Here is a 21744-nt window from a genome sequence, read left to right on the forward strand (position 1 = left end):
TAAGAGTAAAAAAATTACTAAAAAAAAGCAAAAAGCCTTAGTTTATTATCGATCCCCTTTTAAACTCCTCCCTGTGGACAAATTATCTCCTAAAGGCATCTGCCTCTAAGTACAAATTTACCAAAACAAATGAAATGAAGCTTCTTAAACAGTCACACTGTTTTAAATCTTCCACCTGTGCCCTGGAAGCACCTCCTGCATCCTTCTTCAAAGTTACTGCTGACAGCCTCATTTTCAGTGTGCTGAAGATCGTAAAATGCTCCTTTAGAAACAGGTATTTTTATCTAGGTCTGCTTACAAGTGCTATTTGCAAAGCTGTACATAATTTTAAATTCTGTTATTTTAGCAGTCAGTGAAGCAATACTGGAAGAACCATAGCGAGAATAAAGCTAATGGTTTCTTTAAAGTGCTAATTTAATCATGAGCAGTGCTTCCACAAAACTGTGTTTTTTCAACAGGAATATCCTCACAAAACCTTGTTTGACCAAAAATGCAACTAAAATTGGCTAACATGCAACTCAAAGCAGCAATGTTCACCTGAACCAATGAAATTACTTTATATACCTATATACATACTTTTATTCAAGCAGACTTAAATAAACTTCGCATAGGATGTGATAATTTACTCTTAAAGCCTTCAGCAAGTATATGCCAATATAAACAGATTACAATTTAGAAGTGAATGCACTGGAGAGACCGACTGGAGGGAATGTCTACACACCGATGGTGAGCGATGAGGAAAGGCATGGCCAGCATTTAAAAAGTTGGTTCCAGAAGTCATTTAGAAAGATGTGAGTATTATTAATCAAGCCACACCCTACAGATCCCCATATTCCAATGAAACAACAACAAAATATGCTTAAAATTAGACCTGAAATATACAGTATTAACACAATAAACAACAAAGTCAGCTGCAGATGTAGCTGCATTTATTACTTCATACTTATTACAGGCTCTTTGCCTGATTACATCACTTTTATCATATGTAAGTAAAACAAAAAACTCATGTAGATGGTAAAACTATTGCTACAACTAAAAGAAGGCAGGGCTGCCAACCTTCACATTTATGTTGGAGTGAGAGATTTAGGTTAGTCAAGCCCTAATTGGTGTGGAGGAGGAGAAGGAGGATGGTTAAACTGCTAATTGTGAAGAGCAATAAAAAACATTTTCATTTTTATATGAATTATTTCTTGAGAGCCAGTTGCCTCCGCAATAATGCAATAGATTTAGGAATTATGGCTTTGCGTGCTTTATTTCATATACAAGTAAATAAAATTGCTAATAAGGTTGATGAGTCTTCTGCTACTACTGTTTTGGTTGTTCAGCCTTTTGTCAAGTAAAGCAGTCTTTAAACCAACAGCAGTTTTGGAACAGCTATAGAAATTCAATTTACTAGTAATAGTATTATTCAACAGTATATTTTAATAATCCAAAACCTATGCAATGATGTAAGCCTGTGTTTTGCAGGAGATGCTGTCGGGAGTCTTTTATTTTTTTATGGTTACAAAATTCTGAGCTCATTCTTGTTAAATGTTCCTCAGGCTCTCTCCCATTTAAATTTTTAAAAACCATACAACACTTACAGTCCCCTTTTCTTTCATTAGCCTTGTTAGAGTTTCATTAGTGCTTATTGTTTTAGATTGCCTTTTTGATTTCGTTTCTAATTACTTTTTTAGTTGAACTAATCTAATGGAGGTATGACTTTATCTATTCTCGGTCTTATTAAATCTGGTTTATTCCTTCTCTCTGCTCATTTAATGCTTTCTATCACTTTGTTAAAATGTTTTAAATTGGTTATCTGGTTGATATTGCATGTTGGAGAAAGAGCAGATTAATAAAGGTGTTATAGTGTTTTTATTGTGACTGATGCCTCACTGACTTGCTTGTTAAGAGCTTGGACCTGATCTCTGTAAACAACGCTGGCAATGGTCTCCATTAAAAGCCTCATATAAACAGACCTAACCTGATGCAACACTGTGCACTATATTTAGGTTTACGTAACTATGTTAAGTTTCTAGTCTGAGAAACTTAGTCTGTTTATATGAAAGCCATCATTGTATGACAACCACAACAACAAATGGCCTCTTCATGACGTTAACCGAGGTACGATTTTCCTGCCATTTAAAAATATCAGTCTTCCATCTAAACATCTCATGATGTCAGTTTCTAACAAAACCTGCAGCTTGAGGAACGTCTCAGAGTCTTCGTGAAAATGTGAGTCTTTTTGCCCTTTGTCACTCATACTTGTTTAGGTGTCATACAGCTGTCAGCAGATGTGTTGTACTCAAGAAAACTCCAGAATGTCCCATGAGTCAGTGCAGAGATCTGGTCACGACAATCAAACTGTGCTCTCTACACGACTGCATCATAGTTAGACTGTAGCAGTCTTAAACCAAATCCTGATGGGATTATCTTTACTTATCCCAGGTGGGGTGCTCTAAGTAATACGAGTATTTCAGAGATTTTCGTCCCTTACAAATCAAACATGTCACTTGTTTTGAGAGACTCCATGCTCCAGTGAAGATTCCAGTGCACTTGACTTTTATTTTATTAAACAACCTGTAGGTTTAACTAGTTGTGTGCTGATCAGATACTATGCATCAGTTTCATTTCAATACTGGATAAAAAAGTACCCCTAGAACCGAAGCCTACGTGTGTGGGTTAAGCTTTGAGACATATGTTCATGTTAAGCAAAATTAATTCAGAATAACATATATACAGCTCTGGAAAAAAACAAGTGACCACCTAAAAATGATTAGTTTCTTTGATTTTACCAAATTGAAAACCTCTGGAATATAATCAAGAGGAAGATGGATGATCACAAGCCATCAAACCAAGCTGAACTGCTTGATTTTTTGCACCAGGAGTAAAGCAGCATAAAGTTAAAGCAGTGTGTAAGATTGGTGGAGGAGAACATGCCAAGATGCATGAAAACTGTGATTAAAAACCAGGGTTATTCTACCAAATATTGATTTCTAAACTTTAAAACTTTGTGAATATGAACTTGTTTTCTTTGCATTATTTGAGGTCTGAAAACATTTCCTGCAAATACATTCTATACACTCTATTTGGGAGAAATGTTGTCCATAGTTTGTAGAATAAAACAACAATGTTTATTTTACTTAAACATATACCTATAAATTGCAAAATCAGAGAAACTGATTCAGAAACTGAAGTGGTCTCTTAATTTCTTTCCAGAGCTGTATTTGTAACAGCTTATTTTTATAGAGGGAAAGAAAAGTATCCAATATCAGTATTAACAGATACTCAAGGATACAGTATTGATATCAGTTTTGGACATGAAGAAGTGCTATTATGCCATTCTTAGATTTAACCTTTTGTTAAATCTGCTCATTTTCAAGTTATCATTACTAAAAGTGTCTATATTTTTACATTTACAAAATTTACAATTTACATTACAAAATTCATTGCAAAGTTTCCATTGCCTGCCACTGAACTGACAGCCTAAACATGTTTCTGTGTAAAATGAAAATGTTGGATAGACATATCCTCCCCAATCTCTCTTAAATTAATTTAAATTCAAGGTTACTACTTTATAGCATGGCCCTGAAGGAACCCCTGACTTGCAATATACTGCAGTGAATTCCTGCACAAACACAACACCTTCAACTCAATAAGGGCTAGTTAATTAGTTGTATCAGGTATTTTGGGAGCAGCGTACTGACTGAGGGGTGGCGTGATTCCACTTTTTCATATCCAATACGAAACTGATACTGCAACCTTTTCTTAACATGGCTAAATCTAAATAACATCACATTCAAACTATTAAACAAATGTTCTAGAACACTGACATAAATGCATTAATACATTTATTATTGTATAGGTTATTATTGTAATAGTATTTATTATTGTGTAGGTTATTAAATCATATTGGATTGTGCTTTTATTTTCCTTCTAATATTTAATCCAGTGACTCTGGCAAGTATCAGATCGATACAGACACCAGAGCATCAGATTGGCACAGCCCCTCTCCCCCATACACATCAATCATGTACATTACAGATGTCCTGTGATAAAATGCTTTAACAGTAATTAAAAGGAATCAGACTAATATTAAACTATCAGCGTGCCTGTAAATGCAGCTAGTTATATATATGGCGTCCAATACCTGCACAGGCGATTCTCATCAGAGAGGAGAGAACGCCGTCGGTCCACTCGTTGGTGGAGAGGTCATACTCTCCATACAGCTCTCCAAGACTCACTGCTTTGGGGTTCAGAGGGTACTCCTGGGGGATCACATGCCAAAGGTCAGAGGTCAAGAGTGGAGCGGTGTCGTGGAAAGGTGGGTGAGAGCGAGGCGGGGGCCGGAAAAAGAAATTGAGTTCAGATGTCAGAGAGGGAGTGTCTGCTGGAGGGAGACTTTTACAAGTTAGAGTGATGTGCTGGAGACACTGGAAGAAGGGTGTGTGAGTGTGTGTGTGTGTGTACGAGTGTGTGTGAGTCAGAGCATGCGGAGTTGCAGAGGAGAGATAATGAGGAAACAGGGGGAGGTGATGTTTGCATGGTGGGAGAGAGACAGATACCAGAAATAGATTATGCAAAGAGAGAGGTGTTGAGTCAGATATGAAAGAAGGAGAGAAGACAGGCACTGAGAGAGAGGGAGGAAGAGAGAGAGAGAGAGAGAGAGAGAGAGAGGATGTGAAAAGACAAGGCAGTTTGAGCCACAGAGGGAGCGGTGAACAAGATGGACCCCCAAACCGTACAGAATTACACTCGTCCCACAGAGAGAACACACAGAGACCTTACCTACAGAGATTTAGACACAGACTCCCACAGGGAGCCAAACCCACAGAGCATCAGACACAAACAATGACACGAGGTGGAAGAGAATTCATAGAAAGTGCAGATGAAGAGAAGAGAGAGCAAGATAAAGAGAAAGAGAGCGAAGGAGAGAGGATTTAATGGTGGAACAGCCTGTGGATTGGATGATGTTCTCTCCTTACCTGGGCCTTACATAAATATACATAAACATACACATACAGTAAGCATTTGTTTGGTTTTGTACAATGCCAGGATGTACAGTCACACCTGGGTCTAGGTCAGCTGACTACCTGAATATACTGAATATAGACCAGGTTATTCCATCAATGGATTTTTTCCCCCTGATGGTACGAGCATATTCCAAGATGACAATGTCAGGATTCATGGTGCTGGAATTGTGAAAGAGTGATTTAGGGAGCATGAGATCATCATTTTCACACATGGATTGAGAGAGTTCACCACAGGGTCCAGATCTTAACCTCATTGAGAATCTTTGGGATGTGCTGGAGAAGACTTTGTGTAGTGGTCGGACTCTTCCATCATCAATGCTGCTGCAAGATCTTGGTGAACATTTAATGCAACACTGGATTCAAATAAATCTTGTGACATTGTAGAAGCTTATTGAAACAATGCCACAGTGAATGTGTGCCAGAGTCAAAGCTAAAGGCAGTCTTTTTTTTGGTAGTAACCTTTTTTTGGCCAGGCAGTGTATGTTCTTTATATACACTATAAGTCCCAATGTTTGTGGACACCCCTTCTATTAAATGCATTCAGATACTTCAAGTTGCACCTATAGACGCTGGGGCACAAATGCCAATAGAACAGGACTCTCTGGAGCAGATGATCATTTACATTTTCGCACCATGTCTAATGTCATATGTGGACTGGAAGGCTATATAAATCCCCCAGCAATGAGTTGTGGATCAGTACATCTGTAGTCTCTGGAATGATGGTGCTCCATCCAATCCTAGACTGATGTTTCCAGTCATCATTACCACACTCTCCACTGTCCACTTTTGGGGGTAATGCTTTCCCATTAGATGCATTCCCATTACACAGGCAAATATATAATTCACCCATACTCTAACATCTTAACACTTAACACAAGTGTGGCCTTTCCATGACTTTTGCATGTGAGAAGTCTGACCTGTAACTTAGAGGATCAGACTTTGGACTAAAGAGTTGCCTGTTCACTCCCCTGGGCTGACAGGAAGTGGTGGCAAGTACTTACTCCTTTCTCAATAGTCCAAGTTAAAGTGCCCTTGAGCCAGACAGTGAAGTGGCTGCCCACTGCTCTTAGACACTAGGCTGTGTGTGCTTATGTGTGTTCACTATCACAGATAGGTTAAACGTGGAGGCTAAATTTTGTTGTACTGCTGTGCAACAGTGATAAAGGATGATCTTAATCTAAAAGTTAATTTAATTCAGACGTAGAACCAATTAAAAATCTCCAGTTCAGGCAGGGGTGAGATTTTCCCAATCAGAGAAACCAGCATGTGTTTGAGAATTGCTACAGCTCACTAATGTAGCACATGATTTTACTGCGATTAAGATGTGTAGAAACTCATATTGTTCATTTCTGTGTGGAAATGACTGTCAGTAAAAGCAAAAACACACTAAGATATGACCTGATGTTCTTCAGATATATCTGAAGTTACAGTATCTACCACAGTTAGAACACTGCATGAACCTACAGGGTCAACACAAACAGTGAACACTGACACAGGATTCTGTCTGTTTTAGGGACGCTATTAGGGCATATTTAGTGAGCAGGCCAATCGGATTTGTTTCTCAAATCGTGCCTGTAGTGATCAGAGCTAAACTCTGCCTCCACACTTCACAGCTCTATCTGCTTGTGTTGCTGTGGTAACAACTTAGGCATCAGTAACTACGTAGCCTCACTGTTGGACCCCAACACTTCTGTCACTCTGGATTTAAAATGGGTGTTGTTATCCATGTTGCAATGACGCAAAAGACTGTCTGAAATCTGTTTAATTTGAGTGGTCAGAGTATCCTGACTATCCAGGCACATCTTTACAAATGTGGTTTGAATATGATCTTCAAAAATCTAATTTTATGTGTTTTTTGCAGTCCATACGCCTAAAATGAGCCTAAATTTGAGCAGGTATACTGAAATAGATTACTGCATTAATCACTGTCAGATTTAAAAAAAGAAAATTGGTCCTTTTTTTATTTTGTTCCTAATTTTTTCCCATTTTAATCCCACTTTAACTAGGCCAATTGTCCCACCCATTCCGTTGTATATACACTATCACAAGTAATGCCACAACACAAGGAGAGTGAAGACTAACACAAGCCTACTCCAACACATGTAAAGAAGTCAGCCACCGCCTTTTTTTTTTTTTATCAAATTGCTCCTGATGTAGCATTATTGAGTAGCCAGGAAAGCTTGGCGAATCGGTTCCTATACATTAGCTCACAGATGCCTTGTGCTGACCGACATCACCCTTTGGAGTGATAAGAGGAAAGAGTGCAATCTAACTACCCAAAGAGAGCAAGGCCAATTGTGCTCTCTCAGGGCTCTGGCAGTTGATGACAAGCTGCATGACCAGGATTGGAACCAGATATGTCCTGATCATACTGGCAGCGCTTTAGACCGCTGGACCTCCCAGCACCCTAAAATGATCCTTTTAGAAAAACTACATAAGGAAATGTGCTCTTTTAGCTTTAAACAGAGAAACTTGAATCAATTTACAAAGTCAGCAGCATTATTATGTTTCTGACATCAGTCCTGTACTTTAGCCCTTTGCTAACCTGATTTGTATCGCTGAAAACGTACAAAACCAAACACATACATACTGACTTCAAATGCTAACAACATCATTAAAAAGAGAACAAGAGAAAAAGAACACTGCATGCACCTTACCACCAGCAGACTGAGCCACATAAGAGCTCAACCTTATTTCAACTCTGATATTAGCTGGATATATGCTTGACTTCACAATCTGAAATAATGCTTGAGGTGCCTGCTAAATGAATCACGTCACAGTGGTGAAAAAAGTAAAAAGTGGCAGCGAATGAACAAAGCTCTAACTGTTTTTTGCCCAGTGGGAAGAAGGTGACGGAGGATGAAGGGGAAGGGATGGAAAAATCAAAGACGCTGGAGAGAGAGACGCTGCTTCAGAAACCTGGAGCACCAGCTGAGTGGGTTAGCGTCAAATTAGCCGCGTTGAGTCACGCAGCGCTCCCCCCTCCTAAACATGCAACATATTGTAACGAGAATGGGTAGTGAGTGCTACCAATTATCGTTTGCTAGTGTATGAAGCTCTGTCTTCTTGAAACACCCACGAGTTCGCTGTAAGTCTGTGGAGTGCTTTTTGTTCCATGTTAAGTAATCGGAAGAGCACCTTGATCCCTGAGGAAAGTGCCTTTGTATGACTGGGTTGTTTCAGTGTCAGGGATGTGAGGCGGCGTTGTGTTAGCACGCTCCGTAACGGCTCCTCATTTTCATACTAATGAATGCCTTCGCGTAGCCTCAGAGACAACAACTGCTTCAGAAACAGCTTCATGTCAGATCAGAGGCTTCCTCCTTGCCATTAAATCTGCACATGTTTGAGATAATGAGATTGCAATGCCAGTTTTATACTAGCATAATTGTGAACAATGCTAATGGAATAATGGGTATGTTGAGTGCTAAAATATGGGAGCTGTCTGGTCAGTGTCAATGTAATTACTATCTGCGTCAGTCACGTTCATTGATTGTATAGATTGATTGGTTTTGTAGCTCAAGGTTTAAAAAATGGTAAAGGTTAAAAAGTAAATTATAGACCGTACATTCACTCTATCTGTTATATTAATGAAACTGGGCAGATCATCGATGCTTTTCTTTGTACTGGTATGCATTTGTGTGGGTTGTATTTTGTCTGCTTTGATAAAGTTATTGTTAGATATGACTCCTTCACAGCACCTTGTCTGCACAGGTTGGCGTATAGCAGTAAAGGAGTTAATACAGGGTGAGGTGTGTAGGTGGAAGCACCGAAAAGGCCTGAGTTGTTGTGACAATACAGGCCAGCCATAGGCGCTAGACATCCTGTATCATAAAATGGCCAATGAAGCTTCAAGGTACAGTCTGGGTACAGAGACGAGGAGGAGGAGGAGGAGGAGGACTCACGTGGACGAGATTGAAGCCAGGCTCGCCCTTGCGGTGCATGGCACTCAGAGCTTTTTGTAAGATCTGCCAGGTGACTGACTTGCTGCTGCCCGTCTTGCCTACGATCATGGAGGAGTGGCGGGAGTTCTTGGTCTCGTACAGTTGGATGACTTTAGTCACAGTGAACGGAGTGACCTGCAGACCACTCTGATGAAGCTCTTCTTCTATTGTTTCTTTTAGCTACAGAGAAAGAGAATGAGGTGGTGGATAAAAAAACAACAGAAACACACATTAGGGTTAGCTGCAGACAAAGATAGCCAATAACAAGATTACATTAACATATTAGTATCAGCAAAAAAAGAATAGTAATATATTAGATTTATTTTTACAGAAACGTTCATTCACAATATGTGGACATTTCTTCTAATGAATTATTAATTCATCCACATTAAGTTGCACTCTTTGCTGACACACAGCTGTGTAATCCAATCCTCACATTAAGGCTACAAAATCCTGTAGAAAGCCTTCTATGGACAGTAGAGACAGGATTAACTCCCTTTTTCAAACCCTTGAATTCTGAGGAAATTACAAATGATCACACAATACTTTTCAACACTTTTGTCCATATTGAGTAACAACATATAAAAAACAACTGAACTCAATTCTGACTGTTGATAATAGAAAATCAAACCAGTTATTAAATCACTATTTAACTAACCTTTAACCTGCTTAATATACTGTATATTTCAATGTTAAATGTTGCCAATTAGTGTTCTCTTGCAAGTGTGTTCAGCTATCCAGTGACAAAATGGATATAGGAAGCATAGGAAGCATGTGCTAGCTTTCACGTTCCCAGTACTCGTAGCATTGTGTGCTAGTGGGTGACTCTAGTAGTGGGTGGGAATTGCCAATAGCTGCATACCAAAAATATGGGAAATATGCTTTAAAAATTTACTATAATCAATACTAATCAAGCTTATAAAGTATAATTAACCACATTACTATAATCCCAATATTAATCAAGCTAATGAGGTATAATCAAATGCATTATGAATAAAGGTGTGATAATATGTTAGGCAACATGACTTGACATAAAGCTTGTCCCAGCTAAAGCGAAGGTGTTTGCATGTTACGAGCAGAGTGGAGGAAGCCAGCTGAGACAGTAGCCACAAACTCGCTGAGTTTTCTAAAATTCTTCTCGGTTTAAACTGTCCGTTACCTGTAAGATCTGGCGGTTAGCACCTAGAAGGAAGACCAGCCTGTTGTTAGGCAAGAGAAAGAGAATTGGGTACGACTGTATGTGTAAGAAAAAAACTAATTGTCACAGATGACTTCTGATCAAGACCAGCCAGAACCAGTTTTTGGGAAACTGTCTAGGGTGCCTTCCTCCGTGACCTTGAGGTGGGGTTTGTCTATAAATGTATGTTTCTGTGGAATACTCCTTTTTTAACTCTTTGTGAGTGGAAGTGGTCCCCAGAGGTCTCTGTACAAATACATTTTGTGGTGCACCTCCAGGTATCCAGTCTCAGTCATTTCCTTTTCCCAGAGCAAACGGACGCACAAGTAGCGCCAATATGTATTATCAGAGGGCACACTCAACACTTGGTAGAGCCAGTGACTAAATAGGCGAAAAAATATAACAATTATTATAATGATTAACAAAATGGCAACAAAATAGACAAAAGATGGCTGACAAGCAGCTAAAAGCAGCGTGTTCTGGAAGAATCCCAATGACTCTTAAGAGGGTAGCGGAACAGCACTTTGGTGTATCAGAATGTTGGTGGGTTTGAGTCCCCAGTCGATTGCCAAGTACAAATGAACTGGCAAGAACAACGTCTCCAACTTAATAACCATAAACACTCCCAGCACCCCCCTGAGTAAGACACACACACACTCACACTTCACAGCCAAATCACAAGTGAGGCACTAAAGCGCTCTCGCTAAACTCTCTCTTTTAATTCAATCCCTCGTTCTTATATCTCTCTTGCCTCATTAACTTGGTAGAGAGGCAGCAGAAAAGAACAGATCAGAAGCATCTTAGCCGGAACACATTAGCATTAAGAGCTGAGGGTGGAGCTGTTTGCTTGATATGAAAGTGCTGTGGAAACACTCTCCAAGTGAAATGAGCTTGAGAGGGAGGCAGTGTAGGGGAAAGACATTGGAACCAAAAGATGGAGTGTGTGCATATATATATATATATATATATATATATAGGTCTGTGTGCGCATATATTGGTCAATATGTGTAAATGTGAATGCATAAACAGGTGTTTAGTAAGCCCATTTGTGTATGTTTGTGTGTTTGTGTGAAGGCAAATGTGTGTACAAGTAAAGAAGTGTGTGTGTGTGTGTGCTGTTCCTCCAACTCGGCTCAGTGCAGCTGATACACACGGCAGCTGCTGGCTGTCCAGACTCCAGACGCGTAGGTGATGAGACGCGTGCCAAGCAAAGCGTCTGCATTATGCTGCATATCTGACTCACAAAAGCCTGCCGCAGCACACACACACACACACACACACATACACACTGCGCTGCCTCACCGAACGCAAGCTGAAGCATTTGATGAAGCGTTTTTGAAGCTAGCGCAGAACAGACAGACTGAGTCAGTGACTCAGATTCGAGTCATTTGCTGTGTAATTAGTAAAGTGGAACTGTTTGGACAGCATTTTCTTTTGATGCTCTGTGAAACCTGGATGCAAAAGACGTGGCTTGATTCAGCTTCTGTGAGCTTTTGGTTGCTGCTTGGTAAACACCTCATCACACAGAGAAATAACACACACACACACACACTTCACACACACACTTCACACAGAGAGCAATTCCTCCACTTCTTATACTCTCTCATGAGCGCTTGTGCACACTTGTAGCACGCTGACTCCATGCGTGCTGGGGTGTGAGCTGCCCCCCCCTCGTGCTGGTTGAGATGATGTGGTGAAACTCACTGTAAGCAGCCTCAGCGCTTGGTGAGAGGAATGCATCCTACCTTGCCGTAGTCGATGGTGGGCGTCTCCACAGCTGGGAACAGGTCCTGGATGATCCCGTTGAACAGCGGGAGGTCGGTGGAGGTCAGTTTGGCAATGTTCATGTCCTTCATGGACATGAGCAGAATCTGTGGTCAAAGATATAAAAGGGTCAACATAAACACTGGTGCAGAACTGACCAAACCTACAATGAAAGCAGTTAAACATGTTAAACCGTTCAGGTTCAACAAACTTTGTAATGAATTAATATAATATATTAATTCATTACAAAGTTTGTATAATATATAAATTAATATAAAAATTAAAACACTCAGTTTTCAAATTAGTTGCATTGCAACTTTGACAACAGTAATCTAAATGTTTGATGGATGGATGGATAGATGGATGGATGGATAGATCCTTTTGACTGTCTGAAAGAGTATTTCAAAACAAAAGATTATCTTATTTAAAATATATGCAGTACAGTGTAATGGCTTAATGCTCAATCTTAACATAGAGATATGGATACAGATAGTGCTTTTGTCCGTTTTCTACATTTATTTTGTGCACATTCTCTAAGCAGGAGGTGCTAATTTGAAGAATCTAAAACAAGGATCTCAAAGGAAAGAGTTGTCTTTAAGAAGTTTAGGGCTATTATTATATTCCAAATATGACAAACATGATGTAAAAACCTTTAATAAAAACGACTAAAAAAATATATCCAAATAAAAAAGTATGTCCAGTGCTAATGTATTTAATATAAAAGATCATTTCTTTGATGCGATATGATGTGCTTGTGTGTAACAAGGGGTTGTGCTAATGGGTGGTACTGGTACTACCAAAAAGATAATTAGCATAATAGTAGGTAATTTTGTTCAGTTGTTTTGATACAAATAATCAATTAAAATGTGCAGCAGCTTGACTGCCAGAAGAAAAAACAGTTTGAAGGTTTAAATGAAAATATAATGAGTAACATTTGTCTCTTGGAAAAGTCAAAACAAGCTGTCAGATCTGTAAGTTGTTCTTTTTGCAGTGTATCATGAATGAATAAACTCTAAAATGTAACTTGATACTGATACTGTGAATACGGATTAAGACAATACAGACATATTATAATTACGGTAAGGCTATGTTAACATTACCAGGCTGAAGTGACTCAAATCAGATTTGAGTCACTTTCATATGTGGTCCTAAATCAGATATGTGTCCGATCCATGGACATGCAACATGAATGTGAACAGTCCAATCAGAATTAATGTATCTTTTTGCATGTGAGGCATTTGAGGGACAGATTCGTTCACATTACACACAAATACAGGTCACTTACATTTCTGAATGTAAATCGTCAAGATAACCAAATCTGAACTGAGCAAAAAATTGGATTTGAGCAATGTGGCTTGTAATGTGAACCTAGACTTTGATACCTCTTCTTCCTATATGTCCCTTCTATTTGTAGCTACGTTTTCCTCTGTTAGCTTTGTAATTAGGAACACTGATCAATCTTAGAATTTCAGTCAGTTTTTGCTCATGTAAATTTTACAAGCTGAGAGATACAGAATCATTACTGAAAGATAAAGAAGGAAATTTTATACAAATATATATATCTTGAGTTTGAGCTACTGATGTTACAGGATACTTCCCTTAGAGTGCAGAACAGTGAACAATGACCAAAAAAGGCATTGATGTATCGATCAATTTGTTTATATTTGTTTTTTCAGGTTTCCTATTGTTTTTTCAGGTTCCCTATTGGTCACATCCTTTTTTTCCACCAGTCATTTCTGCTACCTGAGGCAGCCATCATGTGTACATAAATGCATAGTTAACAGCAAGTATATCTCTAGCTGTTCTCCTGTCTGCCTAACCAAAGTTACACAGTGGAGTAGGAGATGTGCCCAGCCAAAAGTAATTGGAGCAATGATATGATGCTGAAGCTGCTATTAAGGTAAAAATATTACATAACTTTGCTTTAACTCCTACATACAGACCATATTCCAGCATGAAATTTTAAATAAACGAGGGGCTCTTTTTTCATTAACACAGGCAAGGATATCAACACCAGAAAGCGAGGGAGAGGGAGAGTTTTCAGTCAGATAGAGAAGACGAGTCCTTTTTAAGTTTCCTTTTCAAGTTTTTGTCCCCTTTGATACATTTTTTATCACAGCCAGCTTTCCCGACGGGGTGTGCTGCACAGGTTTTAGTGTTACATACCTGTCAGCGGTCTCCTCATTGCTGAACACACACGTACACCCATGCAAACAGACCACTTCTGATAACATATCATCTGGGACTTAGAGCTGCGCTAGGCCTGAGAGTGTTTCTGTGCAGGGCTCTGGCAAAGTGAACTTGAGGTGATGCCTTGCTGTCTGGGGTCAAGTTGATTTTGTGTGTGTGTGTGTTTGTGTGTGTATAACCTCTTCATCTGCAATGTCAGGACGGACTCTGCGCTTCTTGCCGGCGTAGCGGAGCAGGGAGGTGAGCGCACGCAGGCCAAAGTCATAGTGATCCTGCTTTGACAACTGCTGCACTGCTAAACAGTACAGCGTGAACACCTTCTTAGCCAAAACCTGAAACATAGAAAGAGAGAGAGAGTAACAGAGCAGCACAAAGAGAGGGAGAGAGAGACAGAAAGACTGAACATTCAAAATGGACATTTATTGCATCAGTTTTTCATCAACAAAGAATGGGAATCAACAGTAGTCACAGTGAGACAGTACGAGTCAGGAGAGAACACACGGTTGAATGTCAATGACGAATGAGCACAAAGATATGGAAATATGGGAATGGAAATCGTAGGAGAACACACTGCATGTGTGCGTTTTTATATATTTCTAGGACAAAAGGTCTTGACTTCTGAAAAGAAGCGAAAGCTGTTTACATCTAGACAGACAAATACAGGACAGGGACAACGTTAGCTCTCAAACCAGCTTTGAATCTATTTGGCATGAAATCAGAAATATGTTGGAAAAATTCCTTTTGTGATTCTGGTCTAAATTTTTATACAGTTTCATACAGTGATTCTCCCATTTTATAAACTCCCAAAGTTGCCGCACATATTTTACTATTAAAATATAATAACTACAAAGGCTGTCACAGTCTCTTCCTGTTTTTGCATCTCTGTGGTCTGTCCCTGTGTTTATTTACCCTCTGCAGGTGCCCTGTGTGTATCCCAGGACTAAGCCCCTGTCTTCTGTGTGCTTACGTGTTCATTTATAGCTACGCCCCCTTGTTATCCGGTCCCAGGTGCTTCCCGTTTCCTGTGTATAAATAGTCCCTTTGTACCTGTTCCCCGTGTCCAGGGTTGTACATTCTACCATCAGTCAGGTCACGTGTTTCACTGTTATCTATGTTATCCAAGTTTCTTTTTGTTTCAGTTTTGTTTCTTTGTCTGTTTATTCATTCATTCTTTTCTATTATTATTCATTTCAATAAATACTTGCAAGTGCGTCCGCTCTCCTCGTCTCCTTCAAGCTCCCTACCGAACAAAGGCCACTGAACAACACCCGCTCGATTCATTGGGACTATTTACACTTGGAATTAACATGCATTCTGTATCTGGAGAGTAGCTGGATATACTTTGACTGGACTCCTTGACTGTTAACACTTGTCATTACCACTAGTATTATCTGACTATTATCCAATCACAATGTTTTTGGGTGTTTTAATCACCGATACTGCATACTAACATGAGGTGTAAACAGGCCAATAATGTTCACATTAATGAAGCCAGTTTAAACTGACTATTGTTTTAGGACATGGTGTATCACCATGCTGGAGCTAGCCATTAGGAGAGTGGTAACTGGTGGTTATGAAGGGATACAAATTGCCAGCATAAATAAATACCATAAATAGGCTGTAAAACATCAAGCAGTGATTGCCCCACACCATCCCACCACCTCCACCAGCCTGGACTTAACACACAAGACATTCACCAGGCCGTGATTTGCATTGATAAACCTGCATCTATTGCAGCCTCAGCTTTCTGTTCTTGGCTGAGAGAAGATGAGATGCTTTGTACACTAAAATAGCCATAAAAAAAACAGAGAAACCTTGAATTTGGAGCTCCATCCAAAACTTTTGGGATGGTTTGGGGAGTTTGGGAATGAGGTGGAGTGATGAGGATCCAACACCCTGTCCTTACTAATACTCTTGGCGCTGAATTTAATCAAATAATGTTCACACCAATTCTTCAAAATCTAGTAGAAAGCCTTCTATGGACAGTAAATACAGTTACATTAACAAAAGAAGGTATAAACTTTTTTTAATGATTTCAGAAGACTTCAGAAACAATGAATGAGTAGGTGTCCCAATACTTTTATACTTACAGTATGTAGTGTATAACTGGTGTGTATAATAATACAACAGTGTATAATAATATTATTATAATATAATAATAATTTTAAAAACTGGATGTAAATTTGAGCTATTTAAATATTTGAGCTCAGTTTCAGTGTGTTTATGACCCCTCATCCCGGTATAAAAAACGAACCTGTTTGTCTGTGTGCGTTCACAAGAACACAACATGATGTAATAATGAAGGAAAGCTGCAGGCAGTGAGGTGGAGTCATACATACTGAGCTAAAATGACCATGTTAATCAGAGTGTGGCTTATACCTCACATAGAGAGCCTACAGCAGTGACACACACACACTCACACACTCAAACACACCAGCTAATATATCTACTTACTGCGTATGTGAATGTGACTTTGTTTGTGTCACATATTTTACCCCATTCAACTCCCTATTACTTGACTGTGTAAGGTGAACAAGTGCACATAGACTATGTGTGTGTGTGTGTGTGTGTGTGTGTGTGTGTGTGTGTGTGAAAGAATGTCCGTGTACTGAGCCTTGGTTACCATGTCAGCTCGTTTTCCACACTGCTCAACAACATAGCTCCGCAGGGAGACACAATCCTTCATGCACACACACACACACACACACACACACACACACACACACACACACACACACACACACACACACACACACACACACACACACACACACACAACACACACACACACACACACAGCACAGCCATGATAGGTAGCACAGCCTCATGGCTCTGGGGAGACAGATACCCCACTGTCTGTTACGGCTCATAACACCAGACTTCCACACTTCGCTGCAACGGGCCAAAAGTGCTCTCTCTCTCTCCCTCAATCTTCCTCTGTCCTTCTCACAGAGTTTTCTTCACTCTCATCCCCTCCCATTTTCTCTCCACCTTAATATCCATCATTCTCTTACTCTCTCTCTCTCTCTCTCTCTCTCTCTCTCTTTCTATACCTCTCTCTCTATTCCCCTCTCACTCTCTCTATTTCTCTCCCTGGTGCAACAGTCAGGCTAACTTCCACTCCATCTGACACGACACAACATTGATATGTCCATTTCCTCCCATTTGCAGAGGTAATAGTGCTCTCAATAGCCCATAATGATACAGGGCCTATCGATTGTTTAAGGAGACAGGGAGAGAGGCAGTGTGTGAGGTGAGAGATAGAGAGATAGAGCATGTGTGCTGGCCAAATGAAATCTAACATTGACATTCAGGGCTTTGGCGAAAGGCTTGATGCTGCTCCTCTTCCTGCCGCTCTTAATCTCAGCTCTATTATTTGTCATTCCAAGTCCAATCTCCAGCGCCTCTCTCTCTCTCTCTGCCAGAGAACTGGGCTTGTGTACAGCACCAACAAATAAGGCTTTTCCATTAGGGCCATGTTTGCTGGAGCAGCCAGGAGCTCTCAGTGGATATTTTGGAGGGATTTTACGCCTACCAAGCCTGGAGTGTGTTTTAGGGGCTGGGGGTACACACATCGAGTTGTTCAGCTATGCCAGTCAGGTTTTTTTTTTTCGCCCACAAACACACATACACACATGTACACACACACTAACACACATACACACAGGGCATGTCTGCTATGCGTTAGTGGTAATCCAACAGTGAGATCAGTCTCCTGGAGTGTGTCTGTTTATGTGTGTGTGTGAGTGTGTGCACGGGTGTGTATGTGAGTGTGTGTACAGGCCCGGGCTCATCTGTGTTTGCCTATCTGATCCAATCCCCTCCAGCTCCAAAGCTGAGCTTAATAGCAAACACTAACCTGCTGCCCATCTCTCTCTCTCTGATAATGATCTAATCCTATTCCTGATCTCCAGGCCTCTCCTAAAAGGCATAATGGACAATAGCTCATACTGACCCGACTCCCTATAAAACGAGGATTCAGTAAATAGTGCCAGAAATTTAATTAGTCTGTTTTTTTTTTGCACTTATGGTCATCCCATCAACCTTCGTGATGGATTCCTCTCTTCCTATAAAAGTCATTTGGAATATCTAAACGATCTAGTTAAAAAAAATCCTTGAAGGGTAAAAGACACATTAGAGTTCAGTGAGGAGTGAAATATTACAACAATAACAATCATGAAGAGTGAATATGGTTATTATACTGCCTTAAACTGCTCTTTTTACTCATCTCCTGTGAGGAAATGAAGGCCTCCTTTTTTAGATAAGTGTAATCTAGGCACAGCGAATGAGGGGCTGTGAAATGAGTGTACTTGTATTAAAGCACTTACACTGTACATACAATAATTCTGTAGACACCTGCTCTTCCAGAGATGATTTCCCTTGTGAACAAACCACACATTTTAATATAATACCTATGTACCTAAAGTACATAATTTAGTATACTTATAAAAGCAAAAAAATGTTTCTTCAATGTTTTATTAAATATACATTTATTCTCTTAAATTTACTTGTTCTTATCACACTAAGAAAAGTAAGTACAGATTTGTACTTAAAAGAGTACAAAGCTTGTCGCTGGGGCTGTACCTTATGTTGAGGTACAAAAAAGTACCTTTCAGTGAAAGTCCTTTTTTGTACCCATATTTTTGTGCCAGTAAAGATTACAAAGATTATAAACATTATTATCAACTAAATATGTGTCAAGAACTTGATGAACCAAAATTGTCTGACTTTCAAATGAAAAATGTGCAATTAAAATATATAATGTTTATTAATACAGTGATACAGAATACTGACTTTACCTTTCAGTTGGTTAAATGGTACAAATCTGTACTTATTGCTGTTAAGAATCACTTTGTACTTCAAAGGGAACAAATTTGACCCTGTAAAGACCAATATTGTACCATTGAGGGTACAATTATAAAGAATGGACCTTCGAGTACAAAAAAGTACTCATATCGTACCTCTGTTTTTTAGAGTGATGAGTATTATTATTATTTAATCATTTACTCCACACTTTTATTGAGCTTTCAGTGTTAAGTCCTGCAAACATACGTATTGCATAGTATAGTATTACAGATTTATAGATACTATTTGACCAATATGTTTAGAAAATGTAAGTGTAACTTAATATCATTTTAATTATATGATAGCAGTGTCTTATTATTAGTGTAGCAATGGTTCCTAAATACAATTTTTATTTCATCACATTTTTAATGTGCTTTGTTATCAAAAGGGTTTGAAGGCCAGAGTAATAATAGAGAGTTGGTTTTCTCTAGTTCAAAGAATTTGGAACAGTGCTGTGAGGATTTGAGGTAATTTAGTAATTAGTAAGGTCAGGTTCTGACAATGGATGATTAGACACATAAAAAATTCCACTCAGTTATATCCCAGATGTATTTGATGGGGCTTCAGCACTCTAGAGAAGTTAGTCTTTCAATCTGCTGAATAGACACCATTGGGCATGGTGGCTATGGATTTTTGTATGACTGCTGTTGTCCTGCAGTCCTTTTCTAGGATTATTAAATATGGTAGGTAGGTATGTAGGTTACATCATTTATAAGGTCAATTTAATTTACAATACGTGAGCATCCCGTAACAATGTATAGGCCATAATATTATCCAACACAGAGGCAGATAAAACTTACATACTATACATACAGCTGATATTGCTTTTGACCCCTTAAACCTACAGTATTTCAGCCCATCACTCTCTGTAACTAATTAATATCTGTCTCAAAAATAAACCGATTTGTATTAGTACCAAAGCAGTCTGGAGATTTTCTGAAGGTTAGTGTTATATTTAAAGTATATTATACCAATATTCTGGGTAATGTTCAGTCCACAGGTATGTTTGTGTACTAAAAGAAAGAACACGCAAAAACGTCACCTTGCAATTATTGAAGCCTTCTCCGAAAAGTGTGATCTCAGCAATCAGAGTGGAATCAGGCACTACCATAGAGATGGGCCTGAACATGGACTTCAGATTATCAGGCAACTCAGTACGACCAGCATAACCTAAAGGAGATACACACATTAGTATGCATATGTAAAACATTTTAAAGTACATTTTGGATCATAAAAACTGTTCTTCTTTCAGCTTCAGCATTTTAACAGATGGTTTGACATTTGCATCCAGGATTTGCTGGTATTTGCTGGATTTTGTGGCACCTACTATTCCACCCACCCGTGCTATACTGCCAATGCCACTGGTGGCAACACAACCACAAAGCCTGATAGATCCAGCCTTATGCTTCACAGTTGGCAAGATGTTTCTTTCCTTTGTTCAAATGCTTCTTTGCTGATTGTGAGCAAAATTTCTATCTTGACTGCATCAGTCCACATTACTTGTTTCTAAAACTAATTAAGCTTCCTTCTTATACCCCTTTTATTAAGATTATGTTTACAGAAGGAATGATCCATGTGCACCACTTTCGTCTCAGCTAAAGCTTCATGCAGGTTCTTGACATTAAGACTGGGGTTTAGATTTTTCATTATTTTTCATCATTTATTTCTATGATGGTAACACGTTTGAATTACAAAATAAATCTGATCTGCTCAGCAGTGTAAAGTTAAAACTTAAAGGCTTTACTTGCAATATGAACTAAGCTTTACATGTATGTGTATGTCTATGCTATAGAAACTGACTGAACAAATCCAGCTCAGATTTTTTAGCACCACTTTCTCCTGATCAATACACACCAGGATTCATAGTGATGAAGATGCCACAGGACGAGACCAAGCAGATGTCTCTGCCTTCAAAGATGAAGTTGGTCAGTCCTGCAGACAGTGCTGAGAGGATAGACAGGATCTGCTGGGCCACTACTGACAGCACCTCAATGTTTATGCGGTTAAATTCATCAAAGCAACCCCATGCACCTGTCTGGAAATGCACACACACAAACATACACAATCCTTTATGTCACCTCTCTGTTCACAAAATGCTTATAAAGGGTATTTAACATATTATAACATATTAATAACATACCTGAGCAAGGCCAGAGTACATGCGGCCCATGGATTTGTAGTCCAGGCCATCGGAGCAGTTGACCACAATGACGTACATGCCCAGACCTTTACCCAGGTCTTTCACTGTCTCAGTCTTGCCCGTTCCGGCCGGGCCTTTGGGGGAGCCTCCGCGGTGCAGATGCAGGGCGGTGGTCAGAGTCATGTAGCACCTGTAAAAGCGATCACTTGCTTTACTCAGTGACTCATTGTTTCCATGCATAACAAAGAGCATTGAATTGCCTACTTATGCATGAAACAATAAAAATGCTTTAAGAATCCGTTCCACTTCATCATGCTCTGTAGCATAGCAACCAGATGTGTGCACATGCAAACAATATCAACCAATACACAAATTAGCTGCTGGGCTTCTGCATCAAAAAACAGTGTAATCTGAGATTTTTTTCTTTGTAAATACAAATATGCATGATGACAATATCCAGCAGGTACTGATGCAATAAAAACATTAGTGCTGTAAAACAGTACCTTCAAATATGTGGTCCATACTGTTGCAGTTTTACAAAACAAGACAAGGAAACAGCCCTGCGCGTAGTTTTAGCGTTATTGCGAAGAGTTTTATGATAAACAGGTTGTAAGACCTACAGTAACATTGTAAATAAAATTAAAAAAGTAAACATACAAAATGAATAGAAATTGA

At 39.3% G+C, this 21744-nt stretch overlaps 1 protein-coding gene across 1 annotated transcript in view; it reads right to left on the reverse strand.

Moving 5' to 3' along the window:
- The window catches only part of dnah2 (dynein, axonemal, heavy chain 2), a 210302-nt gene that overhangs the window by 69333 nt on the left and 119225 nt on the right, over positions 1-21744 (reverse strand). Inside the window, exons 37-43 of the mRNA XM_049482490.1 lie at positions 21070-21259; positions 20784-20964; positions 19972-20099; positions 14264-14416; positions 11876-12001; positions 8915-9133; positions 4130-4247 (exon numbers count right to left, since the gene is read on the reverse strand). Of these exons, the coding sequence (XP_049338447.1) occupies positions 4130-4247; positions 8915-9133; positions 11876-12001; positions 14264-14416; positions 19972-20099; positions 20784-20964; positions 21070-21259 (1115 nt within the window). The remainder of the gene's footprint in view (positions 1-4129; positions 4248-8914; positions 9134-11875; positions 12002-14263; positions 14417-19971; positions 20100-20783; positions 20965-21069; positions 21260-21744) is intronic.

The sequence above is a fragment of the Astyanax mexicanus genome, chromosome 8, assembly GCF_023375975.1.
Source record: "Astyanax mexicanus isolate ESR-SI-001 chromosome 8, AstMex3_surface, whole genome shotgun sequence".
Lineage (NCBI taxonomy): Eukaryota > Metazoa > Chordata > Actinopteri > Characiformes > Acestrorhamphidae > Astyanax > Astyanax mexicanus.